At 43.6% G+C, this 18,461-nt stretch overlaps 2 protein-coding genes and 1 long non-coding RNA gene across 7 annotated transcripts; all 3 read left to right on the top strand.

The window, feature by feature from the left end:
* The first annotated feature begins 408 nt into the window (after positions 1–408).
* Positions 409–1,830, top strand: LOC127778309 (uncharacterized). The gene is made up of 3 exons (XR_008018482.1): positions 409–914; positions 1,008–1,148; positions 1,714–1,830. It is a non-coding gene; the product is annotated as an uncharacterized LOC127778309 (long non-coding RNA).
* Positions 1,831–4,359: 2,529 nt separating this feature from the next.
* LOC127780727 (uncharacterized) lies at positions 4,360–9,459 on the top strand. Its single transcript, XM_052307683.1, has 10 exons — positions 4,360–5,029; positions 7,002–7,091; positions 7,179–7,415; positions 7,524–7,745; positions 7,831–8,182; positions 8,275–8,495; positions 8,573–8,635; positions 8,712–8,771; positions 8,858–8,934; positions 9,025–9,459. Exons 1-10 carry the CDS (start codon positions 4,571–4,573, stop codon positions 9,158–9,160), a joined length of 1,917 nt encoding a protein of 638 aa, XP_052163643.1. The 5' UTR covers positions 4,360–4,570; the 3' UTR covers positions 9,161–9,459.
* Positions 9,460–13,082: 3,623 nt separating this feature from the next.
* On the top strand, positions 13,083–18,149 carry LOC127779817 (uncharacterized). Of its 5 annotated transcripts, none has more exons than XM_052306723.1 (4): positions 13,083–13,444; positions 16,240–16,320; positions 16,400–16,568; positions 17,711–18,149. In XM_052306723.1, exons 2-4 carry the CDS (start codon positions 16,255–16,257, stop codon positions 17,905–17,907), a joined length of 432 nt encoding a protein of 143 aa, XP_052162683.1. In that variant the 5' UTR covers positions 13,083–13,444; positions 16,240–16,254; the 3' UTR covers positions 17,908–18,149. The 5 variants fall into 5 exon arrangements, with proteins under 5 accessions (XP_052162683.1, XP_052162681.1, XP_052162682.1 ...); XM_052306721.1 differs by having other exon boundaries at positions 13,084–13,444; positions 16,229–16,320; XM_052306722.1 differs by having other exon boundaries at positions 13,084–13,444; positions 16,215–16,320.
* Positions 18,150–18,461: the final 312 nt, after the last annotated feature.

The following is an 18,461-nucleotide window of genomic DNA, read 5'->3' as shown; positions in this document are numbered from 1 at the left end:
TCATTTAATCAATTAATTAAAAAGAAAAACAAATAAAATCTCCCCTTCCTCTTTGGGCCGTTTTCGGCCCAATCCTCTCCTTCCTCCCTTCCCCTCCGGACAAGCCGCCTCCCTCCCCTCTCCTATTTGGGCCGCTCGGCCCACTTGCTCCCCTCACCCTCCAAAGTTCACATAACCCCTCGACGCCCTCTCTCTCAGGCCGACAAGTGGGACCGTGGGACCCATTTGTCAGGACCTCCTCCTACCTCCGGCCTCCCAGCCTCCCAGGCCGAAGCCGCCATGGCCGACGGTTGCCGCCCACGTCCAGTCGAATCCGGCGCCTCCCCACTCGCACCCCTGCTCCCAAACCGAGTAAAATCGGTTCCTCACCACCCCCTCCACCTTTTCCCCCACTCTCCCCGCGAAAATCGGCGCCGGTTAACCCCTCCACCACCCCACGTCGGCGCCCCACTTCGCCGGCCGTTGCCGCTCCACTCGGCTACGATTCTCTCTCCCCGAGCCTAATAAAAAGAACCCCGGGGCTCTCTCTCTCATTTTCCATCCTCCCCCAAGCTTCCCGTCGCCTCCCTCGCTCTCCCCACGCCAAGCCCACGCGCCGCCGCTCGCCGATGATCTCTAGCCGCGTGCCACTGCCGCTCCCGCCGTCGCCGCACTGCGCAGCCGCCACCAATAGCTTCGCCGTCGCGCGCAGCACCTCGGCCTCCACCTCTCCTCCCCAAACCACCGCCGAAACCCCGCCGCCACCTCCAACCCGAGCCATCTTCGCCTTTGTCACTCCCAGCCGCTCGCCACCGACAATGGACGCCGCATCGGGCCGGCTCATCTCCACCTCCAGCTTCGCAGGGCCGTGGGGATGCCTGGCCGCCACTCTGTCCTCGCCATCTGCTGCCGAGACTCCGTTCTCCCCGCGCGAGGTGAGCTCCGCCGCCCCTTGTCGCCTCCGGACGCCTCTCCTCGCTATTCCCGGCCACCCCACGCTCACCTAACCCACCCATCACCTTCCTCAGGTCACGGCGCTCCTTGGCCGCCCCTCTGTTAGTGCCACCCGTCGCCGGAGCACCGCCGCGCCGTCTTCCCGAGGAGCCCGCCGTCGCCGTTCCTCGCCGCCGGCCGCCTTCCCGTCGCCTTCTCGCCGTTGTGCGAGCACGGTGAGAACCGCCTCCCCTCCCCTTCCCTCTTTCTCCCCTTCGCCGGCCGCCTCCCATGCTTGCACGCGTCGCGCCGCTGCTGCCGGTGGCCGCCCGGCCCGTGTGCCGCTGCCGCTTTGGTCCCGGTCGCCGCCGCCGCCGGCCTTGTGTGCGCGCTGGCCAAACCGCGCCGCCCGGCCGTCCCCAGCCATCCGATCGGCCTTGGCTGATCTGGGCCATCAAGGGCGTGCCCGCGTGGCCGGTCGCCGCCGTGGACTCGGTCCACGGTGGACCGGCGCCCTTGTGTCGCTGACCGGTGGGGCCCGCTTGCCGGCGCCGCTCCTCCCCCTTGATGACGTCAGCGCGTTCCTTTTCCTTTGAGAAAATAATTAATAATTGCGCAATAATTCGTTCATAATTCTAGAATGGCTCAAAACTTCTAAAATTCATATCTAATTCATTCGAACTCCGAATTGAGCCATTCAACTTGCAAAATTCATCTAAAATTGATCTCTACATGTTTGTTTAGTTTTTATGTACTGTTTCCTTGGTTTTTATTAGGGTTTTTCCTCGTTTTGCGTGCCAGCGTGTAGAATCCATCGTTTCGGAAGTCCGCGGTCGTGAGGAAAAGAGTTCGGAAGATCAAAGTGAAGAAGCAAGGCAAGTCACACATTCCCCTTGAGCATGTTGATCCCAATTTATAAATGTTTTACCGTTTGCAAATAAACATGCATGTCTTGCTAATTACATGGGATCTGGGTATTACCTATCTGCTTGCTTGTGCTATGTTTACTTGATATCTGTCATTTGTCAACCTGGGTAATAAATCAACTAGCTCATGTTACTTATGTGACCTAGCTAGAACTTTATGCTTAGCCATGCTTAATTACCACTAGCTCAGTTGATAGGATAATTACAGTATTAGACCTTTTTAGTATCAGAATGAGCTGCGTGCTCGAGACATCTGGCCATGCTTCATGGTCGTAATTATCCAACTAAAATGCGACTGAATGGTGGGCTGTGGGTGCATGGTTTTGCTAGTCGCACCCATGGCAATTAAGGACCGGTTCGCGGGATGCCCTAGAAGAACTTATCGTACTTACCACAAGCCAGCGTGGGCAACGGCTGGGTTTGTAGTGTAGCTTTCCTCTAGCCGACGTACCCAGGCGAGGGTGGGCGTGATGGAGTTGGGTCGGCCGGGGTGTCCGGTTGATCGGCTTCCGGATTCACCGCGGCACGAAAGGGGGGCTGCTCGTTGCTTGCTGGGGACGGGGGCGAACCCTAAGGTGTGGTGTGATCGGTTAGAGGGGGTTATGCGAAGGGTCCTATCACGGCCTCTTTCCGGTATGTCGTGGTGGCATGTCGGCGCACGGAAACGTGTCGTGGGGCTGTGTCTTGTGGGTACAGTTGTACACCTCTGATCAGAGTAAAACTATTCGAATAGTCGTGCCCGCGGTTATGGGCGGTCGACCAGATTCACTGTGATTAGTCCCACCTTAATAAATCGACTCAATGCACTGTAGTTCAGGTGGGTTGGTTGGGCCTGTTCAACGTGGTATAGCGTTGATCAGTGGAGATTTAATGTTACTTTAATTACTCAACAATTTTACTGCTTTGCTCAATAAAATGTTTTACAACCGCCTTTATGCAAATAGCCACAAACCGTCCTTGTGTTCCCCTTGCACGTCTGCATCGTTGGTGTGGCTTGCTGAGTACGGTGGTTATACTCAGTCTTGCTATTATTCCCCCTTTTCAGAAGTGTAGTGCTTCTGAGCTGAAGACGGAGTTAGAGGATCAAAGATCAGACCCCAGTTGAGTTTTGCCTGTGGAGTGGAGCTAAAGCCCCGCTAGGATCGCTTTTTCCGCTGCTGCTGCTTTCGTTTCGGTGTGAGGACTAAGTGCCTCTTCTGTAAGTATTTACGCTTTTATTTACGTTTGGAACTGTATATTACTTATCATTTTGTGTACCCTGGCTGGTCCTGGGCAGGGATTTAATACACAAAATAGTCTGGAAATTTGGGCTAAATTTCTGGGCGTGACAAAGTCACCCTTCTTGGCAACTCCGCTTACTTATACTCCATCCATGAAGACACTATTGCATTCTCTAGATGATCCATGGCACGTACACTGTCCTTCCTACTGCCGTTGTTGACAAAGATGAGGCTGAGCTAGTCCCCTCATTGCTGGTTCCCCTCCCTTGATCTAGCGCCCTGAGCTTAGCGTGGTCGGAACGCCGGCCTACTACATCCTGGCAATGCGGTGCAGAGCAAGATGAGTCACCTCATGCTCGCCATCGAGCATTAGCGATGGTCTCAGCAACTCGGCTCCCTAGCTGCTCCAGTTGCTATGGGGAGAGAAGGGGAAAAATGAATGACCGGGAGTGGGGGGAGTGGGAATAAGATTGACCATTGTAAAGAAAAGGAGATGTAGATAATGATTAGATGAAAGTGAGACAGATACATTCAATATTTCCTCATACGCCGGATGGAGTTAAAGCGTTTTCGCCATTAGAGCAGGTACAATAGCAGGCTATAAGCCAGCTGCAAACATATTTTAAGGAGATAAATCAGGAGAGAGAAGAGCAACGGGCTACAAATTTGTAGCCAGCTGTAGCACGGACTTCAAGACGCAGTGTGTCTATGATAGGTGGGGATAGGTATTAATAGTGTAATATGTAACTATTGTATGAATGAGCTATTAGATTGGCTATAGATGAGTTGAAGCTAGTAGTTGGCTGTACTATTGAACTTGCTCTTAGTCTCCAGCAAAAGAGCGTGAAATATACCTATTTTGTCCTAATTCTACGAGCATAGAAAAATTCTCCATCCTCCCTCTCCAGTCTCCCAACCTCTCTCTATATCCACGTAGGCATCCATGTCACCCATTACGGTGACGGGGCCAGTGTTCCACGTGGCATTCGTGGCCAGTGTGAACGCGTCCCTGCACCCCGCACCGGTGGGGGGCCAGATCCCTCACCCTCACTGACCCACGGGTCCCACCCGTCAAGCGAGCGGCCCACCCGCTTCCCGAAAGACGCGTCACGCCTCGGCCCCACGGACGTTTTGTTACCCCACCCGGCACCTACCCGCCGTCCCCACCACTCCACAGTGCCACTGACGCATGGGTCCCACACGCGCCACTAGGCAGCCCAAACCCTGCCCGCAGCCGCACCACCGCCCACCTGAGCGAGTGAGGCACGAGTCCCTATATATATAGGCGCCTCTCTCCTCCGCCGCCGCCGACCGCCGCGTGCTCTCTCCTCCGCCGCCGCTGCCCGCCGCGTCAAACACAGAGGAAGCAATCGGCCGCGGCCGGCGGCTGCCCCCGCCCCCTCCCCCCTCGGCTGCCTCTCTTCGCGACGGAGAGAAGAGGATAGGACCCCGACTGCACGCAAACGCGAAACCCTAGGCTCGTCGCCGCCGGCGGCGGCGACCGGTGGGGAGATGGCGGGGCGGCGGCCGCTCTTCGACCTCAACGTCGCCCACGAGGATTGGGATTGGGAGAAGGGGGAAGAGGCGGAGGCGGAGGAGGAGCCCGAGGAGGTTGTTGAGGAGGGGAAGAAGGAGGTGGTGGTGCTCGAGGAGGAGGAGGAGGAGGAGCCCCATGAGGTGATCATGGAGGAGGAGGTGGTGGAGGAGGAGGCGGCGGTGGGGGGTGAGGCGGAGGAGGTGGACGGGGAGGTGAGGAGGAAGAGGAAGGACTGCGAGGTTTTGGTGGGAGGGCTTCCCCGGGACGCGGCGGAGGAGGACGTGGCGCGGGCGCTCGCGGACGCCGGCGATGTGGAGGAGGTGCGGCTCGTGCGGGATCCGGCGGACCCGCGCTCCAACAAGGGCTTCGCCTTCGTGCGATTCGCCGCCGCCTGGCAGGCGCGGTGGGCTGCCGACGACGTCCGCACGGCCATGGTATTGTGTCCATCCCCCCTGCACTAGATTCGTATCTCCGACTCGTTCGATTTGGATAGAGTTGTATCTAATGCGAATTTGATATGTTGAGAATAAGTAGTTTGGGAAAAAGTGTTAGCTTTAGTCATGCTTGAAGTAGAGCTGATAAAGTTAGTGGTCTGAGATGCTTCTTGTTCACTAATTTGAGGTAATCTATACCCTTGCAATCTCGTTTTGTTGTTGGCTTGAAATTTGAATTAGTGGATGTGGAATTAGATAATGAGATTAAGTAAGTAGTTTGGGAAAAGATGTTGCTTTAGTCATGCTTGAAGTAGAGCTGATAAAATTAGTGGTCTGGAATGCTTTTTGTTTACTAAATTGAGGTATTATTTATCCTTGTGATTTCATTTTGTTGTTGGCTTGCAAGATTTAAATTAGTGGATGTGGTATCAGGGCTTTTGATTAGTGTTGAGGAAGTAGATGTATGGTATATGCCCTTGTTTTTCAAGGCCTAAGTGACCAATCAGACCACAAAATTGGGGAAAAACAGATTAGCCAGGTTGAAAATGGTACCTTTTAGTTGATTTCATAGCATCTGCCTGGTTCACCTATTGAACTAAAGTCGTAGAGATATTTAAAAGTCTTAGTTTTGAAAAATACTGTTCCAAATTGTGATGTGACCTGCTGTGGTGCTAGGTGTCACATTCCCACTAAGGTCCTATGCACCACCCTGCTTTCCCGCCAAGCGCCTTATCCAAACATAATTTTAATGGTCATATTACATTAAGCTTGTAATGGCATATTTGTCAGTACTTGATGCTTCGGATAGTTTTAATGACGACTCCTGCTGGAATGCCTTCTTAAATGCGTTTCGTGTTTCATATATCTGGTAATAATGACCAAGACATGGCAATCTAAAAGAAGCTGAAACTAAATTAGCAAATATTTTGGCGCTCATTTTTCTAAATGCAATGAGCAAATATTTTTGGTTGTTAAGCCAATATGGTAATAGCCAATGATTTCATTCATGGTGTCAATGGAAAAAGAGGCACTCAGTTAGATTTACCCAATGAAAATGGGAAATTCCTGATAATTTGTTGTGCTATTTATAAATATTTTAAATGCTGTTAACTATTCCTTCCGTCCCAAAAAAACTCAACCTCGTACTACGACATGACACATCCTAGTACTAGATTGCCTTTGTTTGGGATGGAGGGAGTAATTTATACCACACTGCCTCACGCTCAGGACAAACACTAGGACAATGGTTATTAAAGATGCTACTTACATGAATACTTTTCGATGTTTCCGGATAAGTTCAAACTGATTGAATCTCAGTTATCTTGTTGTAGCATTAATTTAAATTGAATGTAAAATGTATAAACTTGCATACTTGATAAAAATCTGCAATTGATCCATATGTGCACACACAAACATCCATTTACTAAAATGTGTTTTGCCAATGTGTGCACAAGTCCAAGTTAGCATACTTGCATTTATGTTATGGTTTTATGTTTAAGCACTGGTCACTATACTAGTTATTCTATTGAAATGGTGATGCGAATAAGTATCTAAACTAGAGGACAACTGCACTTATGAACTATTTATTCTGTTGAAGTTGTTACTGTTAGTTAAGAGTCACAATTAGAGCCACAATGCAAATTTTATCTATTCAATTAGCTATGGATAATTATTTACGCCTGTGTAGGTTAGTAGTTTATGTCTTTATCTGTTGGATGCTGAAATGGAGCAGCCTTCAGAACCCCTGAAATGTTTGAACCAGCTAGTTACTTGAATAAGTCCTGATTATACAATGTTTGCATGTGCCAAGCTTATTATACTCCGCAATATTTGCCAATTCATTGTGAAGTTTGCTCCCACAATGAACTGTTAGATCATTAGATCCAAGTCTGTTGAACTCAACATTAGTTTTAGTTTCCCTTCTATTAGACGATAATGATATCTTTATTGATCAGTAATAATGTTTTTCCAGGTCAAGGGAGAAGCTTGTATGATATGCAAGAATGATGCAAACGAGACCCTTCATCTGCGGAATATATGCTTTGATTGGACAAAAGATGATGTATGCTTTCATCCTTATTTAATTAATTGATTGTAATTTTTGTCACAAGCATATTGTTATTTTCTACAAGGGTTCTCTTCTGTGCAGTTAGCGGAGGAACTGAAAACTTACAAGTTGGAAAACCTTGAGGATATTAATTTAGTCGAGGATCCGGAAAGAAAAGGAAAAAACAGAGGCTATGCGTTTCTTGATTTCCGCACAAATGTTGATGGTGTGGATGCTTTTTTTAAACTACAGAACAGAGATATTTATCTTGGTACGGATGTTCGAGCCCAAGTGTCCTTTTCAAAAACTCTTTCACAGGATGATAAGATTATGGAAAAGGTAGTCACACAAACAAGGCATCTATATTCTGTACTATATGAATCTGTTACATGTATTGGAATATCTTGGCATTGACTTAGCTGCTATAACTTTGATTATGCATTGCAGGTAAAATCTGTTTTCTTGGATGGCTTACCACCTCACTGGGATGAAGACAAAGTGAGAGAAGTGTTTGGAAAGTTTGGTGAAATCGATAGTATACACCTTGCTAGGAACATGTTTAAAGCAAAACGAAAAGATTTTGGTTTCATTGGCTTTACTTCAAGACAATCAGCTTTAGATTGCATTAGTACAGTTAGTAAAGGTGGTATTGTTGAAGGTAGCGGAAAGGTAATCACTTGAGGTGTTTTTAGATGTGCTTTTCTTCTGGTTTATTTGCTCCAGCTACTGTTACTTAGTAGGTCAATATTTTCAGGTTCGAATCAAGGCTTCTTTACAAAGGCCCAGACCTACTTTGAAAAAACATTCATGGCAAGGGATTACTCCCATGTTGGGCATCAGGAGGGGATTTATTGGAAAAAGTTATGGTGATAGAGAACACTATGGTGATAGGGAACGCTATGATGATAGAGAACGTTACCATAATAGAGAATGTTATGGTGATAGGGGATTTGGGTTTTCAGGTCATGCAAGACGTGATTACTCAAGCAATCATGTTCATGACAAATACCACCGCCACATGCATCGTATGGCAATTGATGTTGAAGAAAGGCCCGTTTCATCACGAGAACACAGATCTCATTATAGAAGAGATTCTGCAGTATCTGGTTGGTTTCCTTTTATCTTCTCTAAATAAACTTCTTTCTTTTTTCTTTCTCTCCAAGGCTAATGAATGTTTATTTGCAACACTTGGTTGTAGGCCACATCCACAGGTATGAGAGGGCAAGGCCCAGGGAAGCATATCTTGATAGTCGATATACTAATGAATACCCAAGACATAGGCACTCAAGGCATGAAGAATCCATCCAGCGAGATGCATACAGGAGTAAATATGGACACTCCTACCTGGAGAGGTCACACAGAGATTCTTGCCCAGATTGTAATCCAAGTGATCATAGTTCCAGTGCCTTCTATAAGACAGTAAGCACACTATATAAACACTATCTGGTTTTATTATCCATTGCTTGATGTTCATTGGAGCTGGTTTACTTTCTTAGGACCATGAGCCAACACCTTCATCTTCCCAAGTAGCATCCCACTGTGAGGAATCGTTCAGTCAGGTTGTGTTTTTACACTTCCTCCTATAAATTCAGTTGCTTCAGAGTGATGCTAACTATTTGATCCTATGTTTCCCAGGGCCGTAAGTTGATGGCATCAAGTTCCCCCGGGATGTGTAATTGTGGCGAATGCTATGTTGTAAGCACAAAACTACAGCACTAGTGTTTGGCATGAAGTTTCTTTGTAATACTTGATTCTGATTGTAGAATCTTCTTTTTTGTCAGGAACAAGATGCAGCCCCCGCAAGCTCCCAAGTGGTGCCTCTTCGTCACCAGTTGGCCAAACCTTTTCATGAGCGAAGGTATATATATTCTGACGCTTCATGTGTTCCTATCCTTTCACCTACTCTTCGAACTGGTTAAAAAAACCGCACTCTGATCTTTTGCTGCAGTTCTGAGCCTGATGACCACTCTGCTTCTGCCTATGAAGCTGCGGAGTACAAGGAACGCAAGAGCAGGTATCATCCATCTTCCAGAGATGGCCCCAGTAATACTCACCACAGGAATTACCGTAGACAAGGAAGATAGGTCCAAGTAAGCAAAGCTAAGCTTTCGACAAGATAGAGAAGCTGCTCATGGCAGTGCAGCTGCTGCTAGAGCTATACTTATTTAAGTAGCGTCGAGTTACCATTGGTGCATTGGTGGTGCTCCCCCGATGCAGAATCCTCCCAAAAGGATTTCTGGCTTTTGTGGGCGTTGCAATTTTTTCCGGCCCTGTGGTTGCGCACATTTTACCTTGGGATGCCATGTCATGTGATGTGGCATTGTAGTTCGTTTACCCCGGATACATACCGATAGAAATCCAAAGAAAGAGATGTTAACTTGCATGGTGGTGCGTTGCGTTGCAGCCTGGTGCGGTGTTCGTATGAGTTTCAGTTTTACTGCTGGCGTCTTCAGAGTTCTGATGTCGCTTTGGCCGTTGGTTGATTGAGATGTTGCAATTGCTTGGTTGATTGAGATGTTGCAATTGCGAGTCAAAATTTCGTCGACAAGCAGTAGAGCATTTGTGCGTAATCTGAAAGAATATAGTTTCTTTTAGGGCATGTTCACTTTGATGCTAAAAAAAATCTTACCAAATTTTGGCAAGGCATTTGGTAGGATTTCTTATATGGTCACTTTTTTTACAAGTTTACTAAAATTTGATAAGGTTAAAAATGGCATCAAAGTGAGCAGGCCCTTAGTGCTGTACTACCAAACACAAAAGGTGCTGAATATATATATTTTTTTGATTTGTGCGACACGTGCCATGTAGCACCACATAACTTGGTTCGATGAACGCGCAGCTCCAAACCGTACACGATAGTGCACATTACTAATATGATGCTTTCCTTTATCTCCCTATGTACATCAAATTTTTAGCTGTTTCTTATGTGGTACTACACATCACTGTGTTGCACGTCTTAAAACGGTCACTTTTTATAATCAAAGTTTTCTTTGGACTATCTTTTCTCAATCTTTACACTTTAAAGTACAAGTAATTGTGTTTTCTTTTTTATTTTGGACCACCCTAACTATTTAGTGTGGCTGGGGTAAGATAGTTGACGTGGGTGTGCCGATGTGTGCTTGAGAATATAGGGTTGGGTGGTTCAAAATGTAAAAAGCAAAATTACTTAATTCAAAGTAACAAGATTAATAAAAAATTGGTAATAAAAAATGACTCAAACTACGATTCGCTTTAAAATTATTTTCGTCATTGATGTGTGCACATCTGAGTGCACTTTGGTGCTTAGGTACGCAACTCTCTTGCCAACTGAGACCGCAGGAGCCTGGAGGGCAATCTAATCTGTACACATTTTATACGGTAGTTTGTGGACCATATATACGTAATACGCACTTGGCAATGGAGTTTATACAACTTAAGGTATACAATACCTCATGGTTTTACGTACTTACATGATGGGATGCGAATAATTTCTTGCTTGGTGTGTACTAGATAAGAGGATGGAATGGATGTACGGTGATTGATTGAGACGACAAAATTGGATGAAATCACCATATTTTACAACTTGAATCAATATTGGTTCCCAGATTAAATAGAGAGAACATTTAGGGGATTGGAGCAATGATTAATGACATTGTTTTAATTGAGAGTATCCTATGTGGAGAAGTAAAGTTTTGCTAGCAATCACATAAGGGTGTGTTTAGTTCACGCCAAAATTAAAGGTTTGGTTGAAATTGGAACGATGTGATAGAAAAGTTGGAAGTTTGTGTGTGTAGAAAAGTTTTGATGTGATGGAAAAGTCGAAAATTTGAAGAAAAACTTTGGATCTAAACTCGGCCTAAGTATCCAATGCTCACATTTAATTAATCAAAATATGGCTGCACCAAATCACAGCTAATGGGGGATAGTTATATAGGATTTATAGGTACATATCGTAGCTCTACTGCTAAAACACCTAAGCAAGTTTTACATGGCTGCTAATTTACCTTGGCCAAGATTGATATGGAGTTCTCATTATGGTTCTATGGTACCTCATTTATTGTTTAAGAAGGGTTCGTTCCGGTGGAGGGATATTATTAACCTTGCTGGCTTTTATAGAGCAATTACACATTGTACTGTTGTCTCTAGAAATACAGTGTTATTCTTGGATGATTTATGGAATGGATGACTCAGAAGTCAAGCCAAAAAAATACCCTCATTTATGCAATCATGCATTCAACAGAAATGAATCAGTAAATATTATGTGCGCAAAACCTCTAGAAGATTCTTTCAAGTAATTTTAGTTGTTACAAATGAAAATCTAGTTAGCTAGTTCTGCATATGCTAATGGGGAATTGGGGATTCTAGGAGCTACATTTGGGGAGCATAAAGATACACGGCTCAAAAGTTCTGTAAGGCTAATTTTGTTGGTTCTCCCCAAGACCATTTAAATTGTTATGGAAAACAAACTAACCAAGTGTGTCATGAAAATCAAAGTTTTCATATGGCTACTCTTTTATGATAGATTGAACACCAAAGATATGCTTGACAAAAAGAATTGTGCTTCAAAAGATGCTAACCTCTCTTATGTTCTGCGCTCAACTAGTATAAGGGAGACCTTGATACATCTTTTTTCATGTGTCCTTTTAGTTGAAGGGACAAGAACTGGATTCAGATGGAATATTAATTTAAATTTATTTCAAATGATAGTTCTAGTAAGAATCGGCTTGAAAAGAAAAGGTTACCTAAAGATTATGTGCATTGCATGTTGGCACATTTGGAAGCAGAGGAATGGATTTACCAGAATATCAACCCATCGATGGATCAATGGTTTCAAAACTTCAAAGCATATGTGTAGAATGAGCCTTTAAGATCTATAGTCTTTGATTAGTTACATAACTTGTTAAAATTCGGTTTTTTAATCTGTAACTAGACTCTATCTCTATTTCTTATACTAGCAAAAGGGCCCGTGCATTGCAACAGGAAACTATAATTACAATAAACGTTAGATAATTCATGTTAATCTTTGTGATTCGAGCCCTTTAAGAAAAATATTGTTATTGTGGATCTTAACTTGTAAAATAGTAACAAGAAATTGTAACATAAGCTTTAGATCATTTAGGAAAAAAAAACTCACGTACTATTGAAATGAATAACATGGCATAACTTCTATTATCCCTATGTTTTTACTCGCTCCATGCTGTTATTGTGCATTTGATTCGTCTAATGTGACCTTGCCTTGTCATGCGATCAAGAAGTTAAGAAAATGAGAGTGGTTGGCTGACAGCCAAGTGTGGTGATGGCGGCAAGGATAGAGGGGGGCGAGGCAGTGGCACGCCTAACTCTAATCAACGAGAGCAAGAGAAGATCAGAGCCAAAAATAGACACTAGCATGGTCAGCAAACTGGATCATGTGTGTCATGTGTTGTAATTTGGTTTTGGAAATAGAAAGATTGTAATTAGACCATAATATAGACATCATGAAGGAACGCGATCTTGATGGAACACTCGAACCCAATCAACTTAAATATATAATAAAAATTATTGTAGCCTACCTATCTCAAATGTTGGCAAGTATAAGGTTGTAGCCAATCAATATATGCACCAAAGTTGAAAGGAAAGAGTCATTGCCAAGACTATATAAATTACTATAAAATTTACACTCAATATATTACAGTCTCCAGCTAATCAGAATCAATCAATTGAGAATACTACCAGACCAACACCAAACAGTTATAATTTATATAGAAATGTAGAGTGCAATCCATTTTTTTTACATTGTATGCAACCAAATTACATTCAAATTTTAATTTTATTGTGCATAAAATTCACATGTTAATGCTGTATTCTGGTTTATCTGTTAGGGAATTCCTTAGTATGTTGAGCCCCACAAGCTGTTGCTTGAATACTATGGCAGCTTGCGAATAGACTCACCAAGATGCAAATAAAAATGCCAATTTTTTTTTTTAATTCTAGGCACTTATGCAGACACTGATGGGTTAGATCCGACGTCCCAGATCCTCCCACATCTCCCTCTGCATCCTCTCCCTCTCTGCCGCAATCGCTCGCCACACCTCCCTCCGCATCCGCGCCTCTCTCCCGCAACCGCCGCACCCCACCACGCATCGCCTCCACCGACACCCTCATCACGCCGCCGTCGCCGTCGCCATCCCGCTGCTCGTCGCCGAACCGCGCCGGAGTCGCCGTTGCCGTCCCCGCCCCTCCGCCCCAGATCTACGCCTCCGCGCCCCCAGATCACCGTGGGCGTCGTCGCCAAGCCGATCCCCTCCGCATCTATGCTTGGGCGCTCGCCTCCGCGCCCCTAGATCACCGTCGGCCTCAGTCGCCGGGCTCGTCGTCGCCAAGCAGATCCCCTCCGCCACCTATAGGAGGTGCAGAAACCCTCCTCCCCTACTGGTCTTTTCCTTTTCCAGTTTGATTCTTGCAAGTTCTAGAGACTGATACAATCATGTAAATTGGAATTCAAAGTTATGTCTACTTAGAAATAATAATTCTGCTCATACTCACCAAATCCCTTTGATTCACTGGACACTCAAGTGCAATATTGAATCCATCAACAACATAACAAATCAAATACTGGAGAGGATTGGAACAGATTACCCCCATCAAGTTGGTGAAATAAAGGAGCAATTAGGACGACCAATAAATCCGCTAATGGAACACATAATGAACAGAAATTCCTTAGACCTTGGTGTAATATTAGCACTACAGTCACTATCTTTGAAAACGATCAGGGGAGCATTCATTACCTTGGCCCATGCTAAGATCAGTTACTCCTCCACTTTGACTGGAACACCTCAACACATGTGTCATTAGTTTGAATCTGTGGACGATGAGTTTGCTATTCACTTCAGGGAAGTAAGCTTTTAGTTGGAAACCTTGGAGCTTGTCATATCAATCTAAAAGACCATTGAGCTAAATATATGCAAATCTGGAGTTGATTTGGCAACCACAAAACCAACTGATATAAATCCTTGAGTCCATGTATGAAGAAACCACACTTCATTTTTGGTGAAGCCACAAATAAACCCTAAAAATGATCAAAGACATACAATACTGTGGTATTAGTACAATGCCCATTTACAAAAATTGAACGAATCATGCATCACAAGCACTGTTTACAGAATTTTAGCTCTGTTCATAGAGAACATATCTTCAAAGCAAAATTCATCCTCTATTTCCAATTATTATTTTTTTGGGCTTTGATTCACTCATAGTAGAGAAATAAGAGACGCAATAGCACTGCCTGGGCATTATTTGAGAAGAATGAGAAACCTATATGTAAATTGTCCATCCTTTTTCTGTACTTATAGTAGCAAATCAATAGCTCAACTAATAATGTCATTGACCAATGGCAAAAAAAAAAAAGATCCTATAAGACTGATGTTTGAATAACCCAATTAATCAATTTTTCACCTATAATTTTGTAATTCCATCATAGCACAAATGAGAGCTATGAGGTCTAACAAGAAAGAAACATAAACCACATCGTTTCCTTTCTTTTTAGAGCAGCACAAATGAGAAAGAGCTATGAGGTCTAACATGAGCCTTCTATTCAAGTATTCCTTGTTGGAATATGTTGGTCTGAATTAAACTCCATGCACTACATTTATTCTACAGGAATTAGTATGCTGATAGTTTACATCAATCTCGCTGCATGTGCACTACAAGAGAATTATGCTGTTGCCACAAAAATATTACAACAAACTTTTATTCGTGGCCAGTGCATTATTCTATTGCCATGTCCGGTCGTCTTGTGGCAAGTAGTAAATTATATTACAACAATTTAGTATTGTTGTTATACTTTAGTTTTTTTTATGGCAATTAGTGTATTTTCTCTTTTTTTTTTTGACGAGAAACAGCAGGAGAGGCTCCTACTGTGGTAATAATATTAAATAAAGGAAAGTTATTTACAGGGAAACAAAAGAAAAGAAAATATGTTACAAGATTAAAGAAAATATATTAATCGTGTATTTTCTCTAGCCACAATATATTACTGTTCCAGTAATTTTGGACTCTTTACAACATACCAAAATTGTTGCCAGGACTTGGTTAAATTGTTGGAATAGTACTTTTTAGTAAAACAAATATTTTTTAAGTGATGTAAAATTTTGACGTAACTGATATGGTCTCAATTGTTGTACCCCTTGGAGGGACTGAAATTTTTTTATGGCGCCTAAGCATTGTTTCAGATAAATCAACGATCATTAATCTAACTAGAATGCCTCGTTTGGTCAATTTATTTGTTTCCTTTAGTGTGTGCATGGATTTAGAAATAAAATTCAAATGCCAGTGACAATAGTTAGTCTGAGCGGGAGCAATGACCTCGCCAGGCCGCACGCACGCACCACCACTTGCTGGAATCCTTGCCTCAGAGCCGTCGTCTTGCCGTGGTGCTAGGTACATGGCTGACGCTCGCTCTCGCCGACCCTCTGTGTGTGTGTGTGTGTGTGTGTGTGTGTGTGTGGATGAGTGCGTGTGTGTAGGCGAGGCGTAGTTGTTGCGGGAGATCAGTGGGAGACCATGCAGATAGCCCAGAATTTGCTCTCAGGTTGGGGCAATTGGTATTCCATAGGTTTCTTCAGATTGTGGATCTCTTCCCCTCTTCGGCTCACCCGATCCCCTCGTGCCGCATGCGCACGAAGCCTTTGCGTGATTGGCGACGCCTCTCCTCCCTCCTTCCATCCTGGATTTTTCCCGTCTGTCTCCTCAGGCCTTTCAACCTTCAAATGTGCCACCGCATGGATTAGGCCATAAGCAATTTTCTTAGAAATGCACGTGTCCTGTAAGAAAATGGAATGCTTTTAGTTAGAATGGTGACCCTTTGTCAATTCTAAGTCTTCATGTTCCACTTCAATTAGTTGGAATGGCAATTCCTTGTCAATCGAAGGCTTCAAGTCCCAATTTCAATTTATGGTTGTAAACTTGGAGTATTAGTTTATGGTGTATCAGCATTCAACAAAGTTATGTGCAGTTTGAAAAGAGGGCAATCGGTCCATAATTTGTCTTGCATATTATCTTCTCATTTGCTCGTTCAAGATAGCTTACTAACCACTTTGTAGGAAGGTCATCCTTTCACTAATTCCATTTTCCCTTTTACATGTGTCAAATTTTTATTAGGCTTCTCTGCAGCTAATACAGGAAAATTACTTTAGTTTCTACTCAGCATTCTTGTGTGATAATGGCGTTAGCAGCAATCTACAGCCTTTTCATCATTAACAAATCTGGCGGCCTTATATACTACAAGGTATTGTTTACTGTACTCCTGTTTCTCTTTGTTCTTTCAAAGCTGGAGTCTGAACACCTTGCACATCTCATTTATCCAGGACTATGGCTCAGCAGGGAGGACGGACACCAATGACAGTCTACGCTTGGCAAGTCTTTGGCATTCCATGCATGCTATCTCCCAGCAGCTGTCCCCTACACCTGGCTGTGAAGGCATTGACCTTCTACAAGCCCACAACTTTGATCTCCATTGCTTCCAGTCCCTCACAGGTCTTTTATCATCCTCCTCTGTTGTAAATTTGCGTGATAAATCTGACCTGGATGCTTATAGCTGCAAAGTTTTTAGTATTATTGGGTTGGAAGTCAATTATTACAGTTTGTCGTTTTTTCTATAAGTATGCATCATATCTCTAATCTTTCACTAAGTTACTCTTTAGTTCTGTTTTCTGAATGTTGTGGAGATAGTCGCATGAATTATAAGCACATAATCATGGGCTTCTTGCGGTTGCAAGCATAGTCTGAGTGTGATTTACAGGATTTGCATTTGCTGAAATAATGTTTTTGTACTTGTGGCTTGGCAGTTGGGTACTTGGGGCCTGTTCCTTGAAGTGGGCAGCATTCTCAGTTGTATGCGTTGTGAGCATGATCACTCTCACTCGTAGCTTGCTTGATGGACAAAATATATTAAACTAACAAACTAACAATAGCACACTCCTATAAATGGAAGTTTGGACGAGTTACATTGATATATGTGTTCAAGCCATGCCAAGACTTTAGTTCACGGGAAGTATAAATAATGATGAAACAAGTTTGGCCAAACTAATTAATTTTAGTGCTTGATTCTGGTGGGTATTGTGTTTTCTAGTTTCTAGTCATTTTTCAGCAGCAAGATCCTAGAGTTCTGTCATTTCAAAATTCTCGAAAACTTTGATACAAGGGAGTTAATGTGTGAGACAATAGTATTATTTTGATACTTCAATAATAAGTGTGGCTTATGGAGCCAGATTGCAATGTTTATTGAACTTAAGTGTGAATGTCTGACAGAAGTGAGATATTTCTTAATGCAGATATATACAGCAAAAAGACAATGAAAGCATTGGGATACGTTGTCTGCTCAGTATATCTTTTTCTATGCAAAACAATTTAATTGGAATGTTAGAGAACATACTTTCTTGACTATATTGTGCCGTTTGATCTTTAAGTAGGCCCCAATACATCTCTAGAGTTAGTTATCCAGTTATACTTTATTTGGTGACTGAAAGGAATGTTGCTAAATTGGTTCAAATGTTCAATTGTAAACATAGTGACCCACCTCTGTTTCATGGGGCAGGTGTTTTTCCCAAAAAAAATCACTGTCCTTTTTTGGTTTGCGTGCCTGCCGCTGATCTGTATGATTGCTTCTGTTTCATCAGGGACAAAGTTTTTTGCTGTATGCGAAACTGGTGCTCAAAATATCGAGACTCTACTGAAAGTCATATACGAGCTCTACACGGATTTTGTTCTGAAAAATCCATTCTACGAGATGGAGATGCCTATTCGTTGTGAGCTTTTTGATCTTAACCTGGCTCAGGTCATTCAGAAGGACCGCGTCACGCTTCTGGGTCGATGAATCATTTAGAAAACATGATGCACCATGTCTTTGTATGTGGCTTATATGACATGTATGGTGTCAGTAGGGTACTTGGAATTCAGGCAAGTCATTACACTGCATCACAAAGTCCATATACAGTGTGCAGTCGATTCCTTCTAGTTCTGAAAATTACTTTATTCCTGGAGTATCATTTGTGCCATTTTGGACTTTATATTTTTCCAGTCGCACCAACCAATTCAGGAAGGTGCATCACACCCGTATTTGCATTTGCATCTGGCAATGAATTCTTATTGAAGAGAACATATGAACAATGGGAAATTTGTTTTGCACCAATCTCTATACTCAATATAACATCCTGAATACTACCGAAACTAATTCTTTAACTTTAAAATCGCTTGTGTGCTGCAATATTTTTTGTATGTGCGATTAAGGGTCGTATGGAAAATAATGATCAGTGACATTACAAAAGCTAAGAAAATTAAAATGTAATATTGGAGCACTGTCTTCCTCTAATATTGGGTATAGAGGTTTATATGCTTGTAACACCATTGACTTGACTCCAAAGAGTGTAA

Source organism: Oryza glaberrima, chromosome 7 (assembly GCF_000147395.1).
Source record: "Oryza glaberrima chromosome 7, OglaRS2, whole genome shotgun sequence".
Taxonomy (NCBI): Eukaryota; Viridiplantae; Streptophyta; class Magnoliopsida; order Poales; family Poaceae; genus Oryza; species Oryza glaberrima.
Note: the sequence above shows the minus strand (reverse complement) of the source record. Positions and strands in the feature narration are given on the sequence as shown.